Source organism: Oryzias latipes, chromosome 16, assembly GCF_053564925.1.
Source record: "Oryzias latipes strain Hd-rR chromosome 16, Olatipes_Hd-rR_3.1".
Taxonomy (NCBI): Eukaryota; Metazoa; Chordata; class Actinopteri; order Beloniformes; family Adrianichthyidae; genus Oryzias; species Oryzias latipes.
The window spans coordinates 15,459,669-15,486,997 of NC_136252.1; the positions used below are offsets into that span (position 1 = coordinate 15,459,669).

At 39.7% G+C, this 27,329-nt stretch overlaps 1 protein-coding gene across 1 annotated transcript in view; it reads left to right on the forward strand.

Annotated features, from left to right (window-relative positions):
* Positions 1-26,204, forward strand: part of adamts16 (ADAM metallopeptidase with thrombospondin type 1 motif, 16) — a 66,436-nt gene extending 40,232 nt beyond the window's left edge. Inside the window, exons 12-24 of the mRNA XM_023964549.2 lie at positions 4,142-4,290; positions 5,221-5,393; positions 5,511-5,641; positions 6,465-6,588; positions 6,760-7,004; positions 7,092-7,233; positions 10,105-10,231; positions 20,057-20,261; positions 21,841-22,035; positions 22,156-22,212; positions 22,317-22,526; positions 24,904-25,051; positions 25,150-26,204. Coding sequence (XP_023820317.1) covers positions 4,142-4,290; positions 5,221-5,393; positions 5,511-5,641; positions 6,465-6,588; positions 6,760-7,004; positions 7,092-7,233; positions 10,105-10,231; positions 20,057-20,261; positions 21,841-22,035; positions 22,156-22,212; positions 22,317-22,526; positions 24,904-25,051; positions 25,150-25,265 — 2,022 coding nt within the window. The 3' untranslated portion in view covers positions 25,266-26,204. The remainder of the gene's footprint in view (positions 1-4,141; positions 4,291-5,220; positions 5,394-5,510; positions 5,642-6,464; positions 6,589-6,759; positions 7,005-7,091; positions 7,234-10,104; positions 10,232-20,056; positions 20,262-21,840; positions 22,036-22,155; positions 22,213-22,316; positions 22,527-24,903; positions 25,052-25,149) is intronic.
* The last annotated feature ends 1,125 nt before the right edge of the window (positions 26,205-27,329 follow it).

Here is a 27,329-nt window from a genome sequence, read left to right on the forward strand (position 1 = left end):
TGTCATTGTCTTGCTGTTGTCTGATTCTCCCTGCCAACTTTTTACCAAATGGGTTCTTTAAAAAGCCACTCAGCAGGAGGCCCCCCAAACTCATTTCTTGTTGTTTTGATGAAAATAACATGTAAGTCAACCCAATAAAACTCACATTATAATTACTTTTCTAAAGCTTTTCGTCTTGTTTTGCTGGGCTAATAGGAATACATTTTAGCGTCACTGTATTTTCTTTCCTCTGTCAGCAGGCTCCTTAACTCATGAACTCTTGAGGCCTTTTTAAAGATAGGCCTGTGAGTGCTGATGTCTCATGCAGAGAGAGGCATTCCTTCCCTAAAGGACACCATAGACCACTGTAAATTCCCTTTAACAAAGAGCATCAGTAATATGGATAGCAAACAGCCTGGATTAATACAGCAATAAAAGCTAAATTTATTGAGGAATTTCTAGTGTAGTCGTTTTTTTTTTTTTTGAGAGAGAGAGAAACAAATTAAGGGAGGCTTCTTTTATCAGCATCCCAAAGTAAACTTTGCATCTTAAAGTAAACTGTTGAACTTCCTGATAGACCAGATGAGGAATTTTTACTGCGGCTTCATTCTGTGTTAAGCTACGTTCACTCTGCCCTCGGCAATGCGAGTTCAAGCGACCACTTCCAGTGAATCTGTGAAATCTGTGTGACTGCGCGTTTCTGCGTTCAAAACTCTGACATTCTGTTTTCAAGTCCGTTTTTCGGGCTCTACCTACAAAACTTTTGGCCGTTGAATGCCAAAAGGGCTCGGATTTGATAATGGCATCGTTTATAATACACTGACGTGCCAACCGTTTGAAAATTTATTATGGAGGAGAAATTCATAATTGCAATTTGTGCCCAGCCAGAATTCTATGACACCAAGTCTTTCATGTATCGGAATAGAGCTGTGAAAGAAAACGCTTTGAGCAAGATGTTAGGTTTGGAGTTGCTGGACCCAAAAAGGCAGACAGGGACTTAGTTTGATTTAGTGAATTTTATTGTAGGATGAAAAAGGGGTTGGGCGTTGGATCTGTGGCGTTGGTCTTGGTTCTTTGGGGTTTTGTTCTTTGGGGGTGGATTGAGAGTTTCTTCTTTCTTTGTTCTGGAGGCTTTGGTTCTGGTGGCTTGGGTGTGGGCGTTGGCATTGGCGTTGGCTTTGGCATTGGTTTTGGCTTGGATTGGTGAGTCCTTCATTAAAGCAGACGAACCGACAAAGGCTGGAGGGCGAGATGGACTAAAATAGGTTCACTGATTGGATGCTGAACAGGTGTGTGAGACACAGCAGGTGTGCCGGGACGACCCCTGACACAAGATTCACTGGATGTTCTCCGCTTCAACCTGTCCGAGAACACTATAGGCTTAACCCACGTTCAAGGATCTGCGTTTAGTGTGTTGAAGAACGTGCATCTCTTTCCCTGGTGTGGACGTAGCAAGAGAACACAGCTAATTTGAGGGCAAATGCAATCCCAGTTTCCGATGGGGGCACTCCTCTCTACTGCCCTTATTTTCCCCTCAGGGAGCAACTGGTTTGTTGCTGATGTGGCAGAAATATGCCATCAGCGTTGAAGCCAAAAAGCAATCTGTGTTCTTTATTTATGTTTGGTTGCTTTTCTTTCTTTTTCAAGACGACTCTCCCACAAGGCTCGATCCCTTGACAGTTCATAATGCGCATTTGCCTCACAAGATTTTAAGCCTCAGAGTTTAATTTCCCTCCGTGAGACAATTAGCTGAACACAAACAATGACAGGCTTGCTTCAGAATTCATGGTAGTGAGCTGCAAGGGGAAAACCGGAGGGGAAATCAGCTGTTCCAGCATTTATTCAAAGACCATGAGAGTATTTAAGGAGGTGTGTGTTACACATTGTTTGAGTGTGATTGTGGGCTTGTGTCAAGGCATGAAGGCACCATGAGAACAAGAGAAGCTGAACCCACTATCATGAACTCTACCTAGGAGGGTTGCAGGTGCAGTTTATGTTCCAACATTTTGAATAATGCCCTGCTCAAATTGAAACTTGCAGGCAGCTTTGCTTTTCAGTGAACAAAGCTATTCTTACACAGTCATAGTACTATATAGGCAGAAGAAATAAAGCCATATGCGTTGGTGCAGTTTACTTGAGGCGAAATATTCCATAAACATCTGCTGGATCAAACAGCAGAACCAAAGCAAACGACGTCAGTGCTGTCATTTGAAAATATGTGAATTACCCAAAAGTATAAAAAATTCTGCTGAGTAAGTGTGTCTTGAGGAGGAGATGGATGCGGTTTTTAATAAATGATTAGAAGGATAGCCAAATTGGCTTTTTTTTTTTATTCATGCTTTTATTGTTTCCTGGGTAAATGGTGACTGAAAACCACAACCTGATCTTAAAAGATTAACTTTAATCCCGTAAAGTGCACCACTTGAAAGAATTGACAGAAAATGGACATTTTTTGAAATGATGATGTTTTTTAAAGACCTACTCCGATGAAAATCGTGTTTTTGCTGTTCTAACATGTTCTTGTAGCATTTTTGTGATGAGGACATGGATAAAGACAGTTAATCTATAAGTTAAGAGGCTAAAAGCATCAATGTCCAGAACCGGAAGTACTCTACCGGGACCAGAAGTCCCCCCATATCGTTTGAAAAAAAGTTATTTTGACTGTCAACCCTAATAGTTACTTTTTTCCCATTTTAAGCTTTGATAAAGGTTTTTGCAACAAGTAAACACTTTTAGGTTAGGATTCGTGTTAGGGTAAGCTCTATAACTTTCTCTTCATCCAATGATGTCAGGCACCATTTGTTTTTGTTTTTTTGTTGGTTTTTTTGCGGCCAGGTCCCTCTCCTTAAAATTGATTTTCTGAGTATTTCTTTATTCAAATTGTGGTGAATAGTAGCAACAACAACAAAAAAATCCATTGGAAAAAGCTTGTAGATGTGACAGACAAGGTACAATCGGCAGGCCGTTAGCTCCCTGCTCCACTTCATTCTGATTCATAAACATGTCGCCGAACACATAAACGTCTTTGTTTTCGTCGTCTGAGCTGGATCAGACATACATATCTGTCATTTATACAAATGGTTATAGGCAAAAGGGTGACCTGGGGCTCTAGGAGACCAAAAAAGATGCAGTGTCATTAGAATTATGAAGATGCATCCAGAAAAATAGACCTCAACTTGGTGGGTGGAGAATCCCAAGTGATGTCTGTCTATTGCTGTTTACTGACTCTTCTTTGGCATTTTTATACAACCAAATGAAAGATGACGCTTTTAATGTCACAACAGATAAAAATGGTGTGGTCAGCGTCTAAAGCAGAAAAACAGCAATTCCCACTGGCTGTAAACTTTTAGTGCTGCCTCTAGCTTTTATAGTTCCATGGGCGGAACATCTGAATGCTCAAAAATCATGTGCGAGAGTAGAGATACAGTTTTACTGATGAGCGAATTTTAAAGATTTACCAAATGTTTGTATTTTCTGCTCCGGATGTCAAATGAGAATTTTAGTCACAAGAAAACTCAAATATCAATCATTAACTGGCAGACAAAAACACAATTTTTGTCTATGATTAGGTTTTTGAAAAAATTCTTTAAAGAACTTAAAGTGAACAGTTTACACTCTGGTAAGAATCCAGTGAACCAGTCATAACAATAATGGGAAATGGCGTATACTTACCTTTTCAGAAGGCCCAGAGAGCTTTGCAGTCACAGTCTCATTCACCCATGCATGCACACACAGATTCACATTCACACACTGCTGCCTAACAACGGTGCCAACCTTTAACCACCAGGACCAATGTGAGGTTCAGTGTCTTGCCCAAAGACACTTAGACACATGGGCGAGACTGAGCAAACGATTTTTTTTGTTTTTTTTTTGTTTTGTTTTTTGGATCAGAGGTCGACCAATCTTCCTCTGCGACACTGCTTCCCCAGGAATAAGCATGTTAAGCATACTTCTTATTTGAAAGCGTGATGTCCACCATAAAGACAGTGTTCCACATCTATCAGGACACAATTTTTTATGTGAAAAAAATATCTTTATAGCAATTTTTTTGTGTGCAATCCCTCGTGTTAATGTTTGTCCAATAATTTTAAGGTAAAGACTTTAAAGCGAAATGCTACTTGTACATCAATACAGTGTTTACCTGCCTCGTCATGTCCTGCAGTGGTGTCGTAGGGGCCAATGTGTAAAGCAGGGGGACGAGGGTCCGGGGCCCCAGCACGGCCACTGGTCTGAGTGGTCCTCCTGGTCCGCCTGCTCTCGGAGCTGTGAGAGCGGGGTCACTTCCCGAGAGAGGCAGTGCAGCAATCCCCGGTAAAGAACTGTTGTCATTGTTCATGTTTTAGTCCTAGAATAGCAAAGAAGTAGCATCAAGTGTAGTTTATAATTGATTTATCCAATTCTTACACAGGTAAATGAGATTTTGTCAAAAATCGCATAACTTTAGTAGCAAAAGTTGATTTAAAATGTGTCCTTGGAACAAAAAACTATCCCCAAACCTATTTTGTTCTCATCATTTATCTTTGCACTTAGTTCCCCCTTCCATCCATCACCCAAGATCATTTATGTCGTCACTTAGTCAGCAGTGCTTATTCAAAATGTTAGGACCTCATCTTTATCATGCCAAGACTTGACAGGGTGTGGACTTAAATTGGACAGAGAGTAATTAGGAAAAAGAAAGAGAGAAAGGGGAGGACAGATGGTGGTGGAGGGGGCAGGTGAGTGAGGCCAGAAAGCCAGATGGGGGAAGTAGGTGGAGAAGTCAGAGAAAAGATTAAATCAGTGACAGATTTAATGAAGGGATGTGAAAGGAAAGAACCTGAGATCTAGAGAGAGAGATAAGCAACAATGTAATTGAAGGGATAATAGCGGAATTGTCCTTCCTAAGGATAACCTAAGGATATACACCTGTAATAGGAGAAACCTCCTCAAAAGGCATGCTTTCGCACAAGCACACACAGAGATAAATTCAAGTCATGACAGCGTGATGAAGTGTTCTTTGTGGAATAAAACTGTTTGGAATTTGCTTACCCTGCACATCTAAGGTATTGCCTCCCCCAAAAAGGGTCCGTAGTCTACTAACTTCATGGTACATGTTAGCACAACATTGGACGCAATCCAACATTTGGAATCTGACACAAAATGTAAAAACAGACACTAGCAAATATGAATATTTAAGATTATGATTGTGGAATGAATGTAAAACTTCTCTGCATGCTTGGATGCTTGGATCTCTTTCTGTAGGCCCGCATATGGAGGGAAGTTCTGTGAGGGCTCCGCAAAGTCATACAAACTTTGCAACGCTGTAGATTGCCCCCCAAATTCCACTGACTACAGAGCACATCAGTGTGCTGAGTTTAACAGTAAACAGTTCAGGGGGTGGTACTATACCTGGAGACCGTACACAAAAGTGGACGGTGAGGATGTTTGTTTTTTTTTTCCCAAAAAATTATTATTTAAAACTGTAAATTTTACAAAGACTTACTACTGATACAAATGTATTTACTTTTCTGGATCTTTTCTGTTTCTTTTAGATCAAGATGTGTGCAAGCTGTACTGCTTTGCTGAAGGCTATGATTTCTTTTTTGCCCTGGCAAGCAAAGTTAAAGACGGGACCCTTTGCTCGAAGGACAATACAAACGTTTGTGTTGACGGATTGTGTGAGGTAAGATGTTAACGGGTGTTAAAGAAAAAACAGACTTGAGAATTGATGGTTATTTTTCTAGAAAGTGATTTTTCTGGGTAGTTGAATTATGCAGCAGAAGAAAATCCGGAAGCGCTGTGGTTAGCTTGTCTATTTTAAAAGCGTTCCCATCTGTCTCAGTTGTGAATATGCCGTTTGTAGCCACACACAAAAAACAACCTCCGTCATTTTTTGGGACATAGTTTCTGCAAAGTCGCAGATGGTCATTCAGAAATTTCCTTCTAAGTTGTCAGCGGGACTGTTGGCTTGGAGCAACCCTGCCCCCACTTCCCATCGCTCAACTGTTTATACTCTCTCATGCGAGCTTACAGCCCTTACAATCCCAGACTAACATTAGCAGTGCAACAAAAATGGTAAGCAATGTTGGAGCTATCCAGCTGTACAGTTTTGAGCCAGATTCCAGCTCAGACGAGGAAAAACCAAAGATGTACGTGAATCTATTTGTCTACAAGTGGATGCATCAGAATGGAGCGGAGCGTATTTGTTTCTACGTAACAAATACACTCTTCTTCGGACAGCATTTTTCGTCTTCTCCTGATTTACAGCAATTTGAATAAACAAATACTCAAACACAATTTTAAGCTTAATTTTCTTATCCTCCATCACCAGAAAAATGCCACAAGTTTATAATAAAATAATCAAAAACTCAATTTTTATCGGAGTGGGTCTTTAAGTCACCACTTCCAGAATAAACAGTGTTTATTACAAATTACATGTGATATGATCTCTTGTTGCAGTAAAAATCCAATTTGCCTAAAAATGTACGGATGGTTTTCATTCGCAGAGGGTGGGGTGTGACAGTGTTCTGGGCTCCACAGCTGTCCTGGATGCATGTGGTGTGTGCAAGGGTGACAACTCCACCTGCAAGATCTACAAGGGGCAGTACACAAAGCAGCATTTCACCAACCGTAAGTCATTTGAAAACAAATAAATACATAAAAATGAACCAATCAGTCAAAGGGAACAAACTTTCAAATGCAGCTTCCAAGTCTTGCAGCTTTCCAAGACTTGAAAAGGAAGTTGAGGACCACTGAGATGTTTTCAAGCATTTCAATCGTTTCAAAATGCTGTTTTTTCAGAGTATTATGGGGTGGTTACCATCCCAGCAGGAGCTCGGAGTATCCGTGTAATGGAACTGAACACTTCCAGCTCCTATCTGGCTGTCAGGGACAACCACAGACACTACTACCTTAACGGCCACTGGACAGTTGACTGGTCAGGCCGACACTCAATTGCTGGATCAATTTTCGAGTACAAGAGACCCTATAACAGGCCAGAGAGCCTCCTATCGGCCGGCCCTACAAATGAATCGCTAATTATAGAGGTGAGCAAACAGAAACAACCGTTCTGGGCCGGCAGTTCCTGTGCTCTTTTTACCTGACTGTATAGTAACATATGATTCCTCCTTTAGATATTGTTGCAGGGCTGGAATCCAGGTGTGCGCTGGGAATACACTCTGAGTAACACAGATGACAGACTGATGAAGAACCCGTCAAAACACAATTACTCATGGGCTGTTGTACAGTCCCTGTGCACAGTAACTTGTGCCGGAGGTACGTGTGAAAATGTATTTTTTTACCCCTTTGACTGACACAGTTCTGCAAACATGTGGAAAAAGACAGTTTTAAGCCATATGTGTTCCACCATAGATAAAGGAGACAGTCTGTAGATCGCTAGACAAGTATTTAACTCAGTCTGGCCTCTCTGACCTTTAATAAAGCCTCGAGTGGTGGCTTAAATGGAGAGAAGAGTGTCCCAATCATTACTAAGGGGACATTAAAGGCTCCTGTTTTGAAATCTCTGGACCTCCTCTTGTTCTGTTGGAGACCCTCCATTACATACACAAACACACAGCAAACATGCATCTCTGTGATCAGTGGCTGGGCCAACCAAAGGCCTGGCACAGTACACGGTTTGTTTGCTCATACACACTAATTATGACTAAATATGCACAGAAGCATTTGTGCGTGGGCTTGTTTTTGGGGTCATGAGTGGTAACAAGTCTGCCCTTTTACATATCTTACTGAGTCAAGGTTATAGTCCCTCACCTTGGTATACTGTTGCACACCACACTTTGTGTTTTGGTCAGAGTTTGTGAAAACGCTGTTCCTTTATTATAGTGTGCTACTTTCTAACTGACTATCATCGATGGAGATGCGCAGTTTGACCTTGCTTTGACCCCCAAAAACATCCCAAACCTGCATTAAAGTTTCACCTATATATATGGACTTTGTCCAAAGTCTTTTTTGTGAGTGTGTGTGTGTGCGTTTTTGCAGGGACTCTATCAAACCTGAAGCCACTGTGAACATGTTATGTGAATTGATGGTGATAGTTCAGGACAGAATCATAGATATGTTTAATGTATTTGACGACATAGTGTATTTTCATTACATGCGTGCTAAAAGAGGTGGGGTGCAAGAGCACACATGTTTTAATATCCACCAACTTTCTTTTCTTTCCTCTCAGGGGTGTTGTATTGTCAGTGTGAAACATATTGCTTTCAGGTTATTAAAATAATACCATATGCTCAAATACACACGCTAGGATTAGGAACAAATGTCACCTTCTTTCAGCCTTTTTTTGGTTCTGAAGTTGCTTATCAGAACACGAAATTCATGTAGAGCATAGAATTAAACGCACACAACCTTGGATGAACAAAATCGTTAAAGAAAAGGTAATCAATAAGAAAATAAAGCTAAAACACAGATTGACTATGACAACAACTGCGTAAAGTAAAATAATAATTGCAAAAAAAGATGCAATAGATTGTGCACTTGAAATTATTTTAGAGATGCATATTTTTTTAAACACAAAGGAGCCAAGTCTGGATCTCCCTGTGCCTGTCCCCAGCCTGGATAAAGTACAGGGTTGTGTCATGAAGGGCCTCCAGCGTAAAAAGTTTCTTGTGAAAGCTGTGGATATACCGAAAAGTGAACTTTTGTGAAACACTGATTTAGTATTGTTTAGTTAGAACAGTGATTTTCAACCAGTGTGGGAGATGGTCAGGTGTGCCACTGGAAATTGCCCTCATTAACTGATCTAAAAACATTTTCCATCTCCATATCAGCTCTTTGTTCATCCAAACAGGCCCTGATAAAACACTGAGAAGTTAGGAATATGAAAGATCGTAAAAGACTTTTTTCTTTGTGTGTATTTGATTCTATTAAAGACACTGATAAGAACGACGGTACCACGATTTAGCCGCTATAGCTGCTACAGCTGTATTAAGAAAATTCCCGCCCCTTTACCTGTCTCCACCAATCATTCTTAGAGGCTTAATCACACGTCATCAGTCTGACCGATCAGAAGTGGTTAAAGTCTTCACTTCCTTGTTCTGATTTAGCTCAGTTTCAACAAAAATACCAGCTAAAGCTCGTCTTTAGTGGTGCAGCTTTCCACAGAATCCGGCGTCAGACCGTAGAACAAATGAACAAAACAATGAAGCTCAGAGACACTAGTCTTTCTGCGTTTGGCGGATTATTGAACTACATCTTCCATTATGCATTGGTTAAAGTGACAGCGTCTCAGCGCACAATGAGTCGTCCTTGTTAAACGTCTTGAAACCACAACGAACACGCATCAAACAGTTTTAAAATCTTCTAACTTAACTTTTATTACATCTTTTAGAAAAAAAACAGCTGCAACTTCCAGCTTTTTCTGCCACAGTTATCACAAAAATGCATGTGAGATTGCAGAGGGGCTGTAGTGTAGATCAATACAGACTATGAGTTTTTCCTTTTTTTTTCTTTTACATTTTTAGATGCTGGTGTGCCGCGGGATTTTTGTCAAGGTTAAAGTGTGCCGTGGCTCAAAAAAGGTTGAAAAAAACTGAGTTAGACTTTCTGCAGGCCCTTTTGAAATGATTAGAACTTTATAAACTTCGTTCGACTTTTAATAAATCCACAACTTCAGTTATGAAAAGCATTATTGTAAAATATGAATAAATATTGAAAAATTACTAAAAACATATTTTGGTTACAACAAACAAATTTGGCTATCAATCTCCTGACATATTAACATCAACCATATAATTTCTTATAATAATTACCTGAAGAACAAACAATTTAATTCAATCATCCCAGTGGATATAATAATAAAACAAAAAATGGTCGAGTGAAAATATAATACCAAGAATTCCAGCATATTTTTAATAATATAGATTTGCTTATATTCATGTATCCAGACGATCCAAATATTTTAGCAGCCCAACTGATAAACCTTTATTGAGTTCAATGAACATGACGAATTGGAAACACAATGACCAAATAACAAGGAAGTCTTAATTTTCCAATCCATCTAACCTAAAAAGCCTTCACAGACCAGACAGTTATATTAAACTGTCGAATTCAAAGAGAGAATATCTTCATATAATGTACAAATAACTCATAAAACTGATATAACTTTGCGATCTCTAAACGTTACAGGGCGAATGAGCACCAATGCATCATGCTACAAAGACATGAGAGTACAGGTGAACACATCATACTGCAATCCCAAAATGAAGCCAGCCACTGGAGTGATGCCTTGCAACACCCAACCATGTCCTCACAGGTCAGAGCTTTTTTTTACTTTTTTAATATTCAGCATATTTTAACTTTCTTTTAGTTTGTTTAAAAATTTTTACTGTTAGGTTTTAATTTTGACTTGTTTAATATTATTTAAGATTATGAACCTGTTTCACTTATTGCAGTAAAATTAAAATAGTCATTTAGGCCTTAAATTGCGTATGGTAAGTTTTTATATAATCCATTTTAGCTTCATCAAGCTTTGTTTTAATTCACCCTTTCCTATCTGTTATTTGCCTGCCACATCTACACATCTGCTCCATAATTTCTCGAGTGAAATCAAAAGAGCTATTTCTTGGTGAAATACATTATTCCAATTTTCTCCCATGGTCTCCTCTCAGTCAAACAAATGGAAGAAGTTGTGTAGACTAGATTTCCCAACCTTAACTAGTTTCTTGAAGCACCTGCTTTGTGATTACACAATGTTCTGGCCAAAAACTGCATGTAAGACATGTAAAGAGAGAAATTTCCGAAGGATGCTCGTGTCTTCGTCTTGTTCAGCGTCATACCTCATCAACTGTTAGGGAGAGTCAGCTTCTGCTTTTGCTTAAAACAGCAAGCCAAGTACTTTGTAAATATTTGCACGTGAAACACTCATTAAGCGGATGAAACTTTGCAAGGAAACACAATTTCTTTGGGGGTTTCTCATTTTGGTGAAGAAGCAAATGTAAAATGTCAAAATTGTCAATCAGACTAAAGATTCCTCTGAAATGGAAGACAATGACTGATGGAAAAAAAGTGGGACCAGGACCGAATATTGATTGTGGTGCAGCAGGCAGTGATTTCAACAAAGCCCTTTTGGCAAGATCCCTCTGTATTCATCCCTAGCATGCCCAAGAGTATTAAAGACGAGTCAAATGTTGTTTAAAGCTGCATAAATCTTAGAGACTAGACCTTTCACAGACAGTCACAACATGAATGAACACTGATTTTTTTTTCACCATTTTTCTGCTGTGCTAAATAGTTGGAATTAATGGGAAGCACCATTCCAAATGGGGTTCATACTGATTATTTTTGTTGCTGTCCAAACTCAATATCTGTATATACAGTTCTTGAAATATGTGCATAACTTTGCAAAGTGGACTAAAGATGGATTGACATTTTACAGGTTACGCTAATAAATACAATTCTAAACAGGTTATTGGCAGCAGAACTAAAATACCAGTCAAATCTTTGCAGGAACCGAAAGGGGTGCAGTATGTCATTTGTAAAACAGCTGTTTCTGTGGTATTATGTCCCCTGAGGGTATTCGTTGCTGGGGTAATAATTTCTAAGACATGACGCAGACATGATCTCTTGATCCACACTCCTCACACAAGAGGTTAACAGTGCAGCATTTGGTCAGTATGAAAGATGGTTGGATCTCTAAAATATAGCATCATTTTTTATAAGTGCTTTCTCTTGGTCACAGAGAAAAGCCGCTTTCATCACAGACTTTCTTATAGACAAACTGCAGTGTGTGCTCACGGTCATACCCAACTGTATGGTCATGGTTTGGAGTTTTAAAGTAATCCAAGATGCATGACCGCACAGGAAAGATGTTTATTCCTTAGAAAAAAAACAGGAAACCTCCATCTATAGTAATTTTCTCCTATGCTAAATAAAAGCTATATAAAAAGCTGGATAGGCTCCTGTGCGAATCAGTGAAAGCTGATTTGCTGTGATGACACTGTTGTGCTGAAAGGTGAACAGTAATGCTAAATGAAAGACATACCAATAAAACCAAGGAATGCTCTCCAAAGTCCATTTGTTAGATATTGGTTTTTCTATTTTAGAAAAAAACTCTTTTCCATGTGGTTGGTTGGATATCCATTCATCGATTCAAAATAATGTTTTGTTTTTACCAGATTGTGGACTTCTCTCATCCAACTGTGGGCGGCAGACATGTGCTGGTAAACAGTAGAAAAAGAAAAAGAAGAAGCCCCTCCCTGCTTGTTCCGTTTGAACAGAATGAACTGGAATGCGCATCACATGCCCAATGTGTCCATAGCTTCAGAAGATGCTAGTCTATCAAGGGGTTGACCAGCAATATTGTGTAAAAGCAATATTTAGACAAATTGGCGGCTGCTGTTGAAGTCTCAGCTAGCTTTGCATTGAATGTGTGAATCCTTGCCTAAACCCCTTATAATGATTCTTAATAGCAGACAAATTTCTGAAAATAAGGGGACACTGTTAGCAGTTTTGTATGGTATATGAACAAATAGGGACTCGTGATGGTTTAGTCCACTCAATGTAGTGTACAAACCAGCTATTAAGATTTAAAAAAAGTCAACATAAAACTTTAACAACTCTCATTACAACACATTAGAAAGTCTGTTGTCAGTTGTTGCATGGCTTCTAACAGCTTTTGCATTTAATAGGGATCTCGAGGGTTCGGAGTCACTTTCGATGTTTTGTGATCACGCTTGTCATTCATAGAAAATTAAATAAAAACGAAACGAAATACTCAGAAACTAATAAAGAGTTCAGGAGGAAAAAAACACAGGTGTCGGGAGTGAGAAATCAGGTCAATTTCTATCGTATATGCATTCCTCATGCGTGGTCCGTTGCCAAGAACTGCATGGTCTGCCACCAGCTGCTTTTTAACAGGCAGGAAAAAACTCCCGCAGTGTCCGGTTACTTGGCGCTTACTTCCACCCAGGCTTTTTACCCTCCAAACTGTTCCATTCAAAGTGCATCTTATTGCAAAGTCTTTTGCATCCAACAACAAGAACTTTAACCTCTGATACGTGCACAGACTTGACCATTTTTTCGCTGCTTCTTTTTTTTTTTTCTTTTTTTGTGTAGGAGATATTCTCTCTCTTGGTGCATTGTGAATATAAGTGACAGCAACACCTGCTCGAAAAAAAAAAAAAAAAAACTGAGAAAGTTTCTCAGGATAAAACATTTTCTAAAGTTCTATGAAATCATAGAATCCCAGTTATATGTAGCATTTATAGCTTGTTTTATAGCAACCAACAGATGTTTAGAAGGGGATTTCTTCTCTTCAAAGTCATGTCACAGCTGATTTTTTTTTTTTTTTCCATCTTACTCAGTGTGTCTATTTTTCCATTCGGGAACATGTATCCTAGGAAATTGCTGGATAATGACAGACTACTCTTATATTCAGTGTCAAAAAAGATTACATTAAGTGGTGATCATACTGACAGGAAATGTACATATTAGATACTCAAAAATGAAGCTCAGGGTACCCAAAGTTTTATTGGGTCAGACATTTAAGTCAAAACAGACTGTGATTCATTGCGTCATCATTTGTACTAATGTGAGTTTTATTATGTAACCATTGACACTTCTGTTTTCATGGTCCTATGAGCATAGTGCACCTCTGCCAATTGCACTGATGAGTTGAACTTGTTTACTTTGGATTAAAAAGGCCCTGTTTTGCTGGTTTAAACTGGACTTGCACACTATAGTCATCCAAACACCTGTATTTGTTAGTAATTAGTGTTACTTAGGATTCTAACACCATAAAAACATTGAGGTAATTTGTAAGCTAAATATTTATTTATTTTTGCAATAGAAGTTAGTTGTTTTACTCACTGAAGAATTCCCTAAGCTAGCAATGGAAATATATTGGAAAAATTAACACCTGTTTTATTAATGATTAAATTATGATATACATATTGTTGTTCGAAACATGATGCCAATGTTAGCTTCTTCATTCACGTATACCTAAAGCTCACATATTTTTACTCAACAAACCACTCTCACACTTTTGCCTGTTGCTCTGTTATGAAGGGAGGCTTCCTTGTTTAAGGTTGTATTCAGACTGGACACTTTTGTTTCGCTTAAAGAGAATCAGAGTTTGTTTCCCCAATAATCCGGAACAAGTCTCCAGTCTGAATACACACAAGCGAATCCTGGTTCAGAACCAGGAACCGCTCTCTGACTATTCTTTCGAGGTGGTCTCGATTCGTTCCCAAGCTTCGTTTCACTCTGAGTTTCCTCGATCTGAACCAAAACGGCCACTGTAGTCGTTCATTATGGGATGTAAACAGACAGCGAGGAACAATGAAACACCAACTCATTAAGATATGAATGGAGGAATGCAGCTCAGTAAAACTTTTATCGTGAGACACATTGTTTCTCACACTGTTTTCCCGACAACTATATGTTATAGAGACCTTTATAGCCGTCGCCTCCTCTGTAACCATCTTGCAACATGACTCTGCTGTACCAAAGTGCCAAAAGTAAGTGTTGTACCTGATGTTGATACAGGCTTTTAAAATTGGCGAGCAAGGTTTGAATCAGTGAACTATCTCAACGAGGATTGCAAAGCGTTGGACTTCCATTATTCTTTCTCCTGTTGCTTTATCCTGACCTTCCTGGCCAATGACTGAAGAGATCTTTAGTCACATGGTTTTGTTTACAAGCTTTGGTTCAAAACATAAAAGTTTGCTTGAATGCAGTCTAAAAACAGACCAAAAAGCAAGGTTCAGGACTCGCTCCAGACCATAATAAGCGGACTGGGTCAGGACCAATGGAATTTTCCAGTCTGAGTACACCCTTGAACGACACTCAAGGGTAATAAAGGGTGAAAAAGATGAGATTTAGGAGTATCGAATGGGTTTTTCATTTTTTCAAGCTCCCCAAACCTGCGTACTGCTCAAGGAGCTCGTAAGTGCTTTTCAAGTGATGAGTACAGGCTCACTGCATGCAGCCTGACTGTTAGAAAATAAGAAATTAGACAATCAGAGCATAGTTTGTGTGGGCATATGGACACTGGCGTTTCATGTGCCCATGCCATGTGTGCAGTGTCAAGGCCAAGCATTTTTCTAATGACTAAAGTGTGTGTAAAAACACATTACGACTTCATCACTAACACAAGTGTGTGCATCTTATATTAACCTTGCAGATATTTACCACACACATGGCAATCACAAGTTCCATTTTTGTTTCCTTATCCTGACGTCCCTTAAAGTGGCTGCATGAGCCTCAACGGAACCACAAAACAAACCTGTTCACCCTTCAAGATGCGGCCACACCAGTACATGAACCCTCCAGAGCCAAAATCTGGCAACCCCCATACAGTTCAACCCCTTATACAGGTCCATGTGACTATGGCTTTGTATGATGCACCTTAAAAATATCTACACTCAACTGTGCAAAAAGTCCCCATTTGGTGCAGAATTGTCTTATCTTGCAGTTTTCACCAAACGAAAATGACAGTTATTTTCAAACCGCAGTTTTTTACTGGCAGCGTAGCCAGGGTTATTCAACTCGCAAACACGTCCTGACATCAGAATTTCCTAAAATCATGATTAAATGGCATAAGCATGTTGTGTTTCTCTGCTGTGCATATTGATGATGATTTAGTAAGATCTGCTGTTATGTTAAAAGCAACTTGAGAAAATAAGTCTGAAAAGGTCTGGTTTGTGTTTCTATTTGTTATACAGAAGCACATGTGAGGTTTTCCATTCTCCTTTCACTCATCCCCATATAGGCACTGCTGTTAGACCCCCAGCTGATGTGTCCATTATCTGAGTGGCTTTAGTCACAGTTGTGAACACTTCCCTAATGGTTCAGACCCTTTTGATGCAGAGTCTGTTTTTTTCCCCCCTCTTTGACCTGTCCTGCTGCACACACACACACATGCAGCACCCCCTCTGCCATTAGACACACAGTAGCCACCAAAGGATTACTGTCATTTAGCCTAAGTCGTGCTCAAGTAGCATTCTTCCCATCTCTCAGCAGTTATTTGTTGTTTGGTGACCCGCGCTCCTTTAGTCTTAAGACAAAGACACACTGCCTGCAGCTGCAATTTTACTCTTCACAAGTCGCACTGTGTGGGTAAAGGAATTACAGCGACTCCAAACGCTTTACGTTCGACACAACTTGTGGGTTCACAAAATAACCCCAACGAGTTTGCACCATTGTGATAGCGCCCTCTTTGTGGTGTGTACCCTGTCACTAAGATGGTAGCTGGGATAGGCTCCAGCTACCCCTGTCACCCTATTAAAGCAAATAAAGCTAATGGATGGATGAATGATGGATTTAAAAAGCACATTCTGCCAGGATCATTGCGCCCTCAAAGACTGCTCCATCAAATTGAGGTAATCTGATGCCAAACAGCCACTGCTGCATGGCAGAACAGGCCCCATGTCTGCCTTTAGCCCCATCCTGACTGCTTTACGACCATGGCGCAACGTGTCCTAGGTAACCACTATGATGGACTAGAATGACTCTTGTACGCTGCAGCCATAGTCTTTAAACTTGCAGCCATCTCATATTTAGGGAATCTATATGCCCCCTTTCCTCTTTTCTCGACTGCTAACAGCACAAACACACAGTTCATCTTAGTCTTTACTTGTGTAAATGTGTGTTTTTACTGACTTTGGAGAGCAGTGATAGTGCCCACAAAGTAATCCCTCAGCAGTTTACAACGCTGTCTTAGAGTCTGTTTTCTTTATTATCTGCAGCTTTCACTGCTTAGCTGTGCCTTGCATGCTTGCCTGTTTATGTGCAGTGTTGTCATGTAAACTGAAGTGTTGCCCGTGTCGAGACTCATTTAAGGTCTTAAGATGCTTCTATCCAGGGAGAAGGATTTGAACAGATATTTTGGATCAAGGATTGTCCTCCTTTTTAGCAAACGTAAAAGACCACACAGATACAAAAACCATCAGCCTACTTTTACATATATTTAGTTTATAGTTTATAGTGTTAAGTATAAAACTACTTAATTTTGAAGGGATTTATTTATCGCATCAGAAAAATAACTACAATAGCTTCCGCCAAAGGTTTGAAAAACAAGCTTTGACCATTAATTGAAAAAAAATCCTGGTCGAAAAAGGTATGCACATAAAAAATGCCACACAAGACTTGAATTACTCATTTACACAGTTGCATAACTTTTTTCTGATTGAACATTGTTTAAATATTGACTGAGTTTTCTTTGTGTATCTGCTTTGGTTTGTCTTAAGAGCAGTTTACACAAGTTTTAAAAAAGTGCATTTCGTTTGCAGTTTGCCCCCCCCCCACTCATAAACTGCGAGCTGAGATTAAACATTTGCTGGTCCAACCACAGCTTGCATGCTTGACTAGATCTGCAGACTGTGGTCCTCCATCCATCCACCCATTCCGTGCTTTTCCAAGGCCATGCAGTTCTGTCATCTTTTTGCTGTGTCTGCACCCCACTTGCCCCACAAACAAGCATCACATCATGGAAAAGGGTTCTAACGCTGATCCGCAATTATTGCATGACATCATCCGACCTGAACGTGTGGATGCACATCGCAGTTTGTAAGGAACAAAACTGACACTGACCCACTGTGGCATTAAGACACACCAGTCAGAGTTTATTTAATCCCACAGATGGCTGTTTATTTGGTGACATATGACACACTGTCTGCGGGACACCTGACCTTCGTGCTTCAGACGGTCTGATGCTTACTTAGCTTTCTTTTTCAGAAAGACTTTACATGCTATGTTTGCTATGTAAAGCTAATATCCATTCCTCTGACATGAGTTTCTGTCATAAATCCACATGATGATTGTTTAATTTAGGAAATCTCTCACTATTTTGATGTTTTTAACATGTTCTTGTAGCATTTGTCTTATGATGGAGGACATATATTAAGAATATTTTGATTAAATTTAAGCTTTTAAGTATTTCTCTATCCAAAGTGTGGTGAATCAGGACAGGATGTAAAATGCTGTTGGAAAAAAAACTAGTTACTGCATACAAACTACAAAGAGCAGGCTGCAAGCTCCCTGCTCTGCTCCATTCTAATGGATCAACTTGCAAACAAATAGATGCAAGTTCGTCTTCATTTTCCTCGTCTGAGCTGGCATCTGGCCCAAAACAGCTGGAAAGCTCCTATATTGATCGCCATTTTTGTTGCATTGATAATGTTAGGTTGAGGTTGTGTGGTGCTGTAAGCTTGTGGAAGAGAGTTTGAAAAGATAGATGATGGGAAATGGGGGCATGCTTACTCCTCGCCAACAGTCCCACCCACAACACAGAGGTGTGAACTCCTGCCACTCTATATACATCTACAATGTATATATTCATATATATTGAGATGATTTGTCAATCATCATCAATTATATAATAAACTTTTATATACATAAAAACAATATATTTAATAGAGGATTTTCCATTTCAGTCTTTTGGCCACAGGAAAACATTCACACATGCACACACACATTCACACGCCTCAGCTGCTTAACACTGGTGCCATCCTATTACCATCAGGGGCAATATGTGGCTCAGTGTCTTGCCCAAGGACACTTTGACACGTGGGCGGGCAGGGTGGGAACTGAGCCTGCAATCAGAGGTCAGCCACTCTACCTCTGCACCATGGCTGCCCCCCTTTCTACCATTTGTCAAAGAGTTTAGTTCTGACTCCTCTTTTTCTTTTCCTTTTTTTCCTTATACTGGCATATTTACAATGCGTGACTTTCTTGCTAGGGTGTTATGACTTTGGCTAGAGGTAAAAATCAAAAGGCTTTGGAGATATAGTAGACATTTTATTTTAATTCCGATATTTATTTACTTTGAGAGTTCAGAAAGTGATACAAGTGCTGTAAGAAAGCCAAAAGCATATGTCATGATACATATTGATAAGATGTCATAATATAGCCAGCAGGTGGATGTTATTCAGTATAAAACATTGTTTAAAAAAAACTGTTTACTTCAGGGTTGCAGATTGTTCTTGTTTTTTTTTTTTCTTGCTTTTGGCAAATTATGTTCATCAAAACAAGGATTGCCTAGACATTTTAAAGCTTTTTTCTCTTTCTATTTATCCTAAACTGCAAAAGCGTGTCCTATTTGAAATCCTTTAGTGGATCAGGTTTTGTGTTCTTATAGTTTCACCACAGTTTTGGACTGTTTGTGGTGGATTGTCACAGGCTGTGCGGGTGAACTTAGGGAGAGGATGACAGAATGTGTTTGATGAGGGATTAAGCTGCCTCCATCGTGAGTTACAGGTCAGTAACTAATACAACAGGATTTTAAAGAAGTTGGAAAGCTCAGGATTGGCTGATTCCTTACACTCTGAGGTAAAATGTTGAAAAAGAAAGCCAGAAGAAAACAAACTCTCCCATACAGAGGTATTAAGGGGGCTCAATATGTATTAAATTTTTATTCAAACTTTTTATTTTTTTCATTTTTTTCTGAGTTGATTGTTTAACGTGTTCGGTACAAATGGAGGTCATTTTGACATAAAGATGCAGCCCTGTTTAGTTTTACTGGTAATAAGGATTGAGTTAGGAAAAACAGAGGTAAGAAGGGGGCTTGACTTTCTTCTTTTTTTTCTTTCTTTTTTTTAAATGGGGTTTAAGTTACAGTTTCAGCTGTTCTGGCTTGCTAGTCACCCACAAGCAGATGTCTAGCATTCTGTGGAGTGAGGCCTGCTACACATGATGTCAGGAATACATGAAGAATGCTATTTAGAATAAAGCTGAGTAAGTTTATCTGAAAAGCCAAACAAGCGCCGAGGAGGGTAATTAGGCTGCGAATAGAAACATAACTGCCTGAGTGAACAAATGAACCGATGGCAGAGAGGGGAAACAGGAATGTATACATGCATTATGTTGATTTCACCTGGGAACTTAAAAAAACCAAAACAAAGCACAGGTAAAGCCAAAAAGAAAAGGGAAAAGCTGACATTAAGAATTTCTCATTTCAATCTAAAAAGATGAGGCGCAAAGAATCAAACATCCATACAGATTAATGGACCAGGAGCCTCCAGCAGCTGATATCACTGTACAGTCACCGTGTCACTATTCAGGACGTCCTTCCGACTTGTCTGCATGAGTGATGGAGAAGCTGGGCATGTTTACTCAGTGGGCCTGTGTTGTGTTGTCCCAGCTGGTCTGTGGGAGAGTGGGGGGTGTGCAGCCGGAGCTGTGGAGGAGGGGAACAGACGCGGCAGGTCCAGTGCGTACAGAGAACCAACCAGAACAATGTGGACGCCCGGGCCGACTCAGGCTGCGCTCAGCCCGCTCCTGTCAGGAGGCAGACTTGCAACACGCACAGCTGTCCCCCAGTTTGGAGCACTGGGCCGTGGTCGCAGGTAAGCATGCGAGGGGGCCCCTCGCTTGTGCAAGACTGGAATGATGTCAATGTATGTCTTTAGTAGCACAAAGGCGTGATCCACAACTCAATCAAAAATTCTCTGTGTAGCACATGCGGTCCAAAGAGCTCAACACATTGTGTTCTAATGAAACCCTGCTTTGATGCTTTTAACACATTTTATGACTGTGATCTCACTGGTTTTAAATCATGAATGTCCCCCTTTAAGACTTGAGCTGCTTGGTTCTCTCTTCAGTCCCCATGCTTTGTGTGCGGCCATTTTTATTTTTTTTGAATAAGGTTTTAACCAAAATCTTCCCAAAGGAAATGACACAGAAGGTGTACAGTTTACTTCCCCTCTGTTACAGTGTGGCACAGTGTAGAGTGTCACAGCCCTGTTATTATTGGAACTCGTAACCCTTTGAAGCACTTTCAAACATTCTGGCTCAGGCTTTACTCTAAGCTGTGAAGTCAAGTTAAGGAAAATGAAATGCTACGTTCACACAGAGCTTAGAATCGTGTGTTCAAGCAACCACTTTCAATGAGAAGTCTTTGTAAATGCATGGATATGCGCCTTTGGAGCTTTTTGCATGAAAACCCCTATGTTCACACATCACTATGCAAGTTTTTAAGTCTGTTTTCAGGCTCCATGCATGACCTTTGACCAATCAGGGACTCAGATTTGGTAGTGACATATGTGTAGAGTCCTTTTCAAAACATGGAAGTGCCAACCATTTAAAAACGGATCATGAAGGGGAAACTAATACTTGCTAAAAGCGTGTTCAAGAATGCCCGTTTAGTGTGTCCTTGAATGCGCCACACATTCCCGGTGTGTGGAGACTTACTTCTTCGAGTACTAATTTTCGTTTGTATTTAACCCTTTAACACCAGAGATGTCACAAGCGACACCTAGTTAATATACGCTCTTTGACAAACCATAACTCTTCAACCGTTAGTCAACCGTTAAATCTCACTTAATCAATGTGTGTCATCTGATTCTCCCGCAAAGAAAAGTGGCTTTTTTATATTGGCTTTGCAATGTTATCCCTTGTGCTATCTTAGATGACCCCACCCTTGCATTGACGTGTTCTCCCTACCATGACAAAGGTGGATAAAGGTGGAAAGATTTCATGTAATCCATGGACACCAATGACAATTACAAATCATTGAAGAAAAAAGGTTCAGAGCACTGTCTAGTGGGTCTAGATGACCCAACTCCCAATGTTAAAGTGCCTAGGATAGCACCAGGGTTAAACAACACCTTATGTTAGTAATGTACACCAAATGTATGTATGAGCATGTATACCAAAACAAGGCCACTTTAGAATCCACTGGAATTATGTTAATTGCGTAAATGGTTGGAGAGCTATGGTTGTCAAATGATGTTAAAATGTGTTAAAGGTTTAAAAGAAGCAGTTTGTGTTAAAATGTCACAGAAGCTGCACAAAAGTCCCATCTTTCAGTTGTATTGAAAATTGAGATGCTAATGTGGGTCTGTGATGTTATACTCTATAAAGAAAGAAAAGAAAAAAAAGATCTTGTGTCTCGTGTTTCTGTTGTTTCCTTTACCCCTTTGGCAGTGTTCCCATAAGTGTGGCAACGGTTTGAAAAAGAGGACTGTTCTGTGCGTGAGCCCCAAGGCAGACGCTCAGACTCGCACGCTGCCAGACAGCAAATGTGCCGGCCTGCAGAAACCCCCCAGTCAAGAACCCTGCTTTATCAAACGATGCCAGAAACAACGCAAGGTCCAGTGGTTTGTCTCCACGTGGCAAGAGGTAATTCAAAAGGAGTGACTAGAACTGGCAAGAGGGTATAAAATAAACCTAATCAAGGAATAGCTGTTGTACCAATCATTATGAGCTGAATCGTTTGTATCTTCTGATCTCAATGTTCAGTGTTCAGCAAAGTGTGGCCAAGGCTATCAGGCACGCTTCATCAAATGTGCAGAGAAGGTGTGTATTGGGATGTGCTGAGTTTCCTCAAATCAAAAAGCTTGTGTTTGGGCTGAATTCCATGGGTGCGGCTGACACTATAACATCATGCTTTTCTGCTGTAGGATACTGCAGGGAAATATAGAGAACTTCCTGCCAAGAAGTGCCACCATGTTCCCAAGCCCACGGTTGATCTCCAAAGGCCGTGCATCGTGGCTGAGTGTCGTTCCCACACAACCCCCGCTGTCCATCAGTGGGTGACCCCCCTACGCACCTATCCACCACAGCCCCTTCCTCATTCTCCACCAGAGTGGCAATCCTCTCCTTGGTCTCATGTAAGTTCTAGTAGGATTAACTAGGAGACGCTTGACACACCAATAAACGAAACCATCTTTGGACACTGGTCTGTTGCGTTCGCACTGAACAGAATTTCCGCCACCTCTCTTTTATTGCACAATAATGTGTCTAAAAATGTGTTCAGAAACTTGACGCTTGTTTTGCATGTGGGAAGAGCTACAGTCAATTCTGCTCAATGCATGGAAGACCTGGATGATGTTGAGAGATCAGGTTTATTGATTTTGGAGAGCTCCACAAAAGCACATCATTCAGAGAATCTCCCATCTACTGCGGGAATGAATGAATGAATGAATGCCGCTTTCAGCAGTAGATTTTCCGTGACTCCGTTTGACAACTTGCTGTCCTGCAACAGTCAAAGGAGGGGAAAACATAAGAACAAAATTAGAGGAACTTTTTATTATTATTGACTCAATGCAAATAAGAAAAATATTGCAATCAACAAACAATCAGCTTCTCCTCCATATTGGTTTTGGACTCCACCCACTGATTACATCATCAACACATCTTGGGGCAAAGCTAAGTTCCTGTTTGGTTAACACAACGCAAATTTGATTTTGATTTGATTTTGATTTTATTGATTTATTTCAAGCAATGTAGTCAAAGCAATAAAGAATTTACACATATTTATCAAACTCATTACAGAAATGATGAAATGCATAGATTAAAAAGACAGAAAACAAAACAAAAATGTCACTTAAATCATATATGCTTAATTAAAAACAGTGATAATTAACTGAGGTATAAGTAGAGTTTGATTTATTGCTTGAAAAGGAGTGGGAAGAAGCAAGCTTATATAATCCCACCCCTACTGAGTTCATTCATTTGATAGTTTAACAGTGTTTTTAAATCCGGTTCTGATCAGATAGATTCTCTTCAAGTAACAAAATCCAGTGCCTAGAAATGATTGATGATCTTCAGAAAACATTCATTCATGATTTCAGTAAACAGTAACGATACCGATATGTAATAATAATTGATTATCATTAGAACACATGATAACATCAAACTAGTAATTATTGCTACACATTGCAGATCAAGTAAATAAAATCAATAGCTTATTGATTGTAATTCAAACATTTCAGTAATCATTATTGCACATTACAATGTAACTCTCATTGGTTGTAATTAAAAGAGCTTTGATTATTTCACCACACTCAAGTTCACACATGGATTTGGAATTATTCAAACACCTGTTGATCCTTAAATCCTCTTTTCTTCATATCCTGTAATAAGAGTTTCTTTATACATTTTCTTGAATATTTGAATATTTTAACATTTTTTGAGCTCATTACTTAAACCGTTCCAAAGTTTAGTGCCACACACCGACACACAGAAACCTTTCTTTGTGGTTCTTATCAGTTTGATCTTGAAGTTCCTACATCCCCTCAGTCTGTAGCCTCCTTCATTTTCTAAGAACTGTTTTTGAATATTGAATGGTAACGATTTCCCACTGGCTCTGTATAAAAGTTGCGCAGTGTAAAAATCCACAAGGTCATACAGTTTTAAAAGTCTTGATTGATAAAATAGATAAATCTTTGCCAAAGTTAAGATACTTGAACTCTCGAAACATCACACCCCGCCTGATGCTCAAAACCTCTTATTGCATCTGTATCCTGACTTAACATTGAAACTGGAGGCCCCTGATGAGCGAATCCCATCTAGTGGGAACGTACTTTAAGGGCTCATTTGTGTTAAGGCTCATTTACATTGGTCCATCTGCCGTGCATTTTATGTTGCGTTGACACCCAAAAAGAGATTTTTCACTAAGCATCAGAATGTTTACATCAGCATGTCTGCATCTGACACGTGTCCCTCTGCAACGCGACGCAAAACAAACTTTACACAGTTCTATTTCCAGTCCAATGATATGTCCGTTTTGTGGCAACAAGCTGGAGAAAATGTTTTTCAAGGTTTCGAAATAAAAACCTCTGTTATACTTTGAAATTTGTAAACTTTTATTTGACATTTAAGGTGACTTGCCCATGCAATAACACACGGTAACACCACAGATAACACAGGGGTCCATTTTCACCATGGATGACAAAAGTTTAACTTTGGAAGGAGAAAAACATCATTTATGACAAAAAAACAAAAAACATTTTACAATGACTCAGATAGGAATGGGAGGGCATGGGGTCTGACCGCCAGTTTTAGATGAACTACGTGCAGCGGAGACTCGACAGAGAAGCGACAGAGACAATGTAGACTAACTGATGGCGTCACTCTGTGGTCCATCTAACCTGTGTTGACCTTTGAGCACATTTTTGTGAAAGCGTCTCCCAGTGATGTTCCTGTAATGAACAAACCTTGATATGGACTGTGCTGCAGTGTAGGCTTTGTTGTCTTTTTTTTTAGTGTACAGTGACATGTGGAGGAGGAGTGCAGTCCAGGACCGTCTACTGTCAGGTCCAGGGGAAGCTGTCATCTGGCTGCGCCCCTCATCTTAAACCTCCAATGTCCCAGGCATGCAACACCAACTTCTGCCCACAACCAGAGAAGAAAGGTCTGTAAGCTCTTACACAGTCCATGTTTGTCTGCTAAGCTCATTCCTCATCACTTCACAAGTGATTTACGTTTTCCCCCTTTTTACTCCTCCCCCAGATCTTCTGTGCAGGGATTACTTCAACTGGTGTTACCTGGTTCCCCAGCATGGTGTTTGCAACCACAAGTTCTATGGGAAACAGTGTTGCCAGTCCTGTTCCAATTCAAATCTGTAATCTGATAAAGCAACTCAGTCAGTTGCAGACTGAACCAGTCCGTTCATCAAAAAACCTTCTTAGATGTTCATTACTTGAAAAGAGGCTGGGAGTTTTTTTCTGTTCAAACAGGAGGCCAACACAGATTTTGGTGAAAGCAAAAGAGCATTTGGAGTCCTTACTTTTTACTATTGTGCTTGGTTTTTGATGAATAGCACTGGGAAAATGAGAGCTCTCAATGAAGAAGAACTCAGACAAAAAATGTCCGAAGGAACCAGCTCTATAATACAACAAATGTGACACACCTGATATGATCACGCATCCTAAATCTTCTGACAACCAAAAGTACTATTTTTTTAAAAAGGGACTTTTCAAAGACCTTAAGCAATACTACTGGGTTTAATTTTAGTGTTCAAAAATCCAATCTGATCAGCTTTAAAATCCTGAAGAGCTGTACTACATCGACCCTTTGAAATGCGAAAAATCTGTTAACATTTAGCTCAGTGGTGCTACAACTGTGTCACTTTGACTTCACAGATTCGTTGCAATATCCTCAACACTTAGGAAAGTATTACTGAACTGTGTATCCTTTGTACATGTTATTGTGTGTTTTATTTATTAGCTTTATAATACAGTGTAACAGGGTGTCTGTATTGAGAAGCAGTACATGTGTATCATTTTCTTACAATTGCATTTAATTATTCACATGCTAGAAAAAAATTAAAACCCTTTGTTTTTTTTGTTATGTTCTATCTTGCTTTTGCAACGTGTTGTTTCTAAAATTCCTGATTTCATTCTGTCATGCAATTATGTGCAAGAAGACCCTGTATAGTATGCAGCCATGTGGTACAGAATTGTCTTTTCTATTAGCATTTTGCTCTTGGTTTAAAAGCACTGATAGATGATAGTTATTACTTGTATGTTTTTTGGTGAAATAAAATGTCAATTCAACAAAGAAAATTCTTCTCATCAGTTATGTTTCTATGGACAACACATTTAAAAAAAAAGGTTGCCATGGCAATGCCTTGAATTAAGAATATTCTTTCAACATATTAAAGTCTAGCAATAATCATTAATGATTTTATCATTGAAGTTTGCATTTGTTGAACTCTATTTTTCAGTTGTGTAACATAAAGTGGCTTTAAATGTTTGCTTAAAATATGACCTAAAATCTTTTGTGTGTGTGAATGCATGTACTTGTAAACATGTCAAGGCCTTTGCTTGTGTAATTACTGACATGCATTGAACCTGAAGTTAATATGAAGTTCTAATGGTAATGTGCTAATATGTCTAAAATATGAATTAAGATTAGCATTAATTATAAATCAGTTATGGGTAATGGTTATTAGGGAGTTAAGAAAATAGCCAGTGGAATAAAAAGAAAGTTTAGTTTAACCCTTGTGCTATCTTAGTTGACCCCACCTGTCATGAGTAGTGGACTAGGCAGACCCAGATGCTGTAACCCGGAATGATACTCTGCTAGCAAGGAGGGTGAATAGGAAATAGATTTAATGTATATAATAGAGTTCCAGATGGGGATGTGGCGAGGATGGTTGGAGGGTCTTGACGGCGAACACAGTGATCCAGTGGAAGTCCAGAGAAGCGGCAGGACGGAACCAGAGAGTAGGTGAGTCGGCAATCCAGAGCGCACAAGATGAGGTCGGGATCCTGGGTAGTGAGGAGACAAGGCACAATTAGACGAGGTAACAAGGCAAGAACAAAAATAGTAAACTAGGCCAGAGGAAGCACCGTGGAGTACAACGAACTAGCGTCGAGTACAGGTCCTGGTTCTCCTTATGAGTCCAGCCGCTGATGAGGATGAGGAGGCACAGCTGGTGTCTGCAGGTGGACCTGACGAGGAGGAGGAGCCGGCTGGGGGTACCATGACACCACCCTTACATTGACGTGTTATTCCTACCATGACAAAGTTGGATAAAGGTGGAAAGATTTCATGTAATCCATGGACACCAGTGAAGATCACAAATCATTGAAGAAAAAAGGTTCAGAGCACTGTTTAGTGGGTCTAGATGACCCAACTCCCAATGTCAAAGTGCCTAGGATAGTACAAGAGTTAAAAAAGTCACC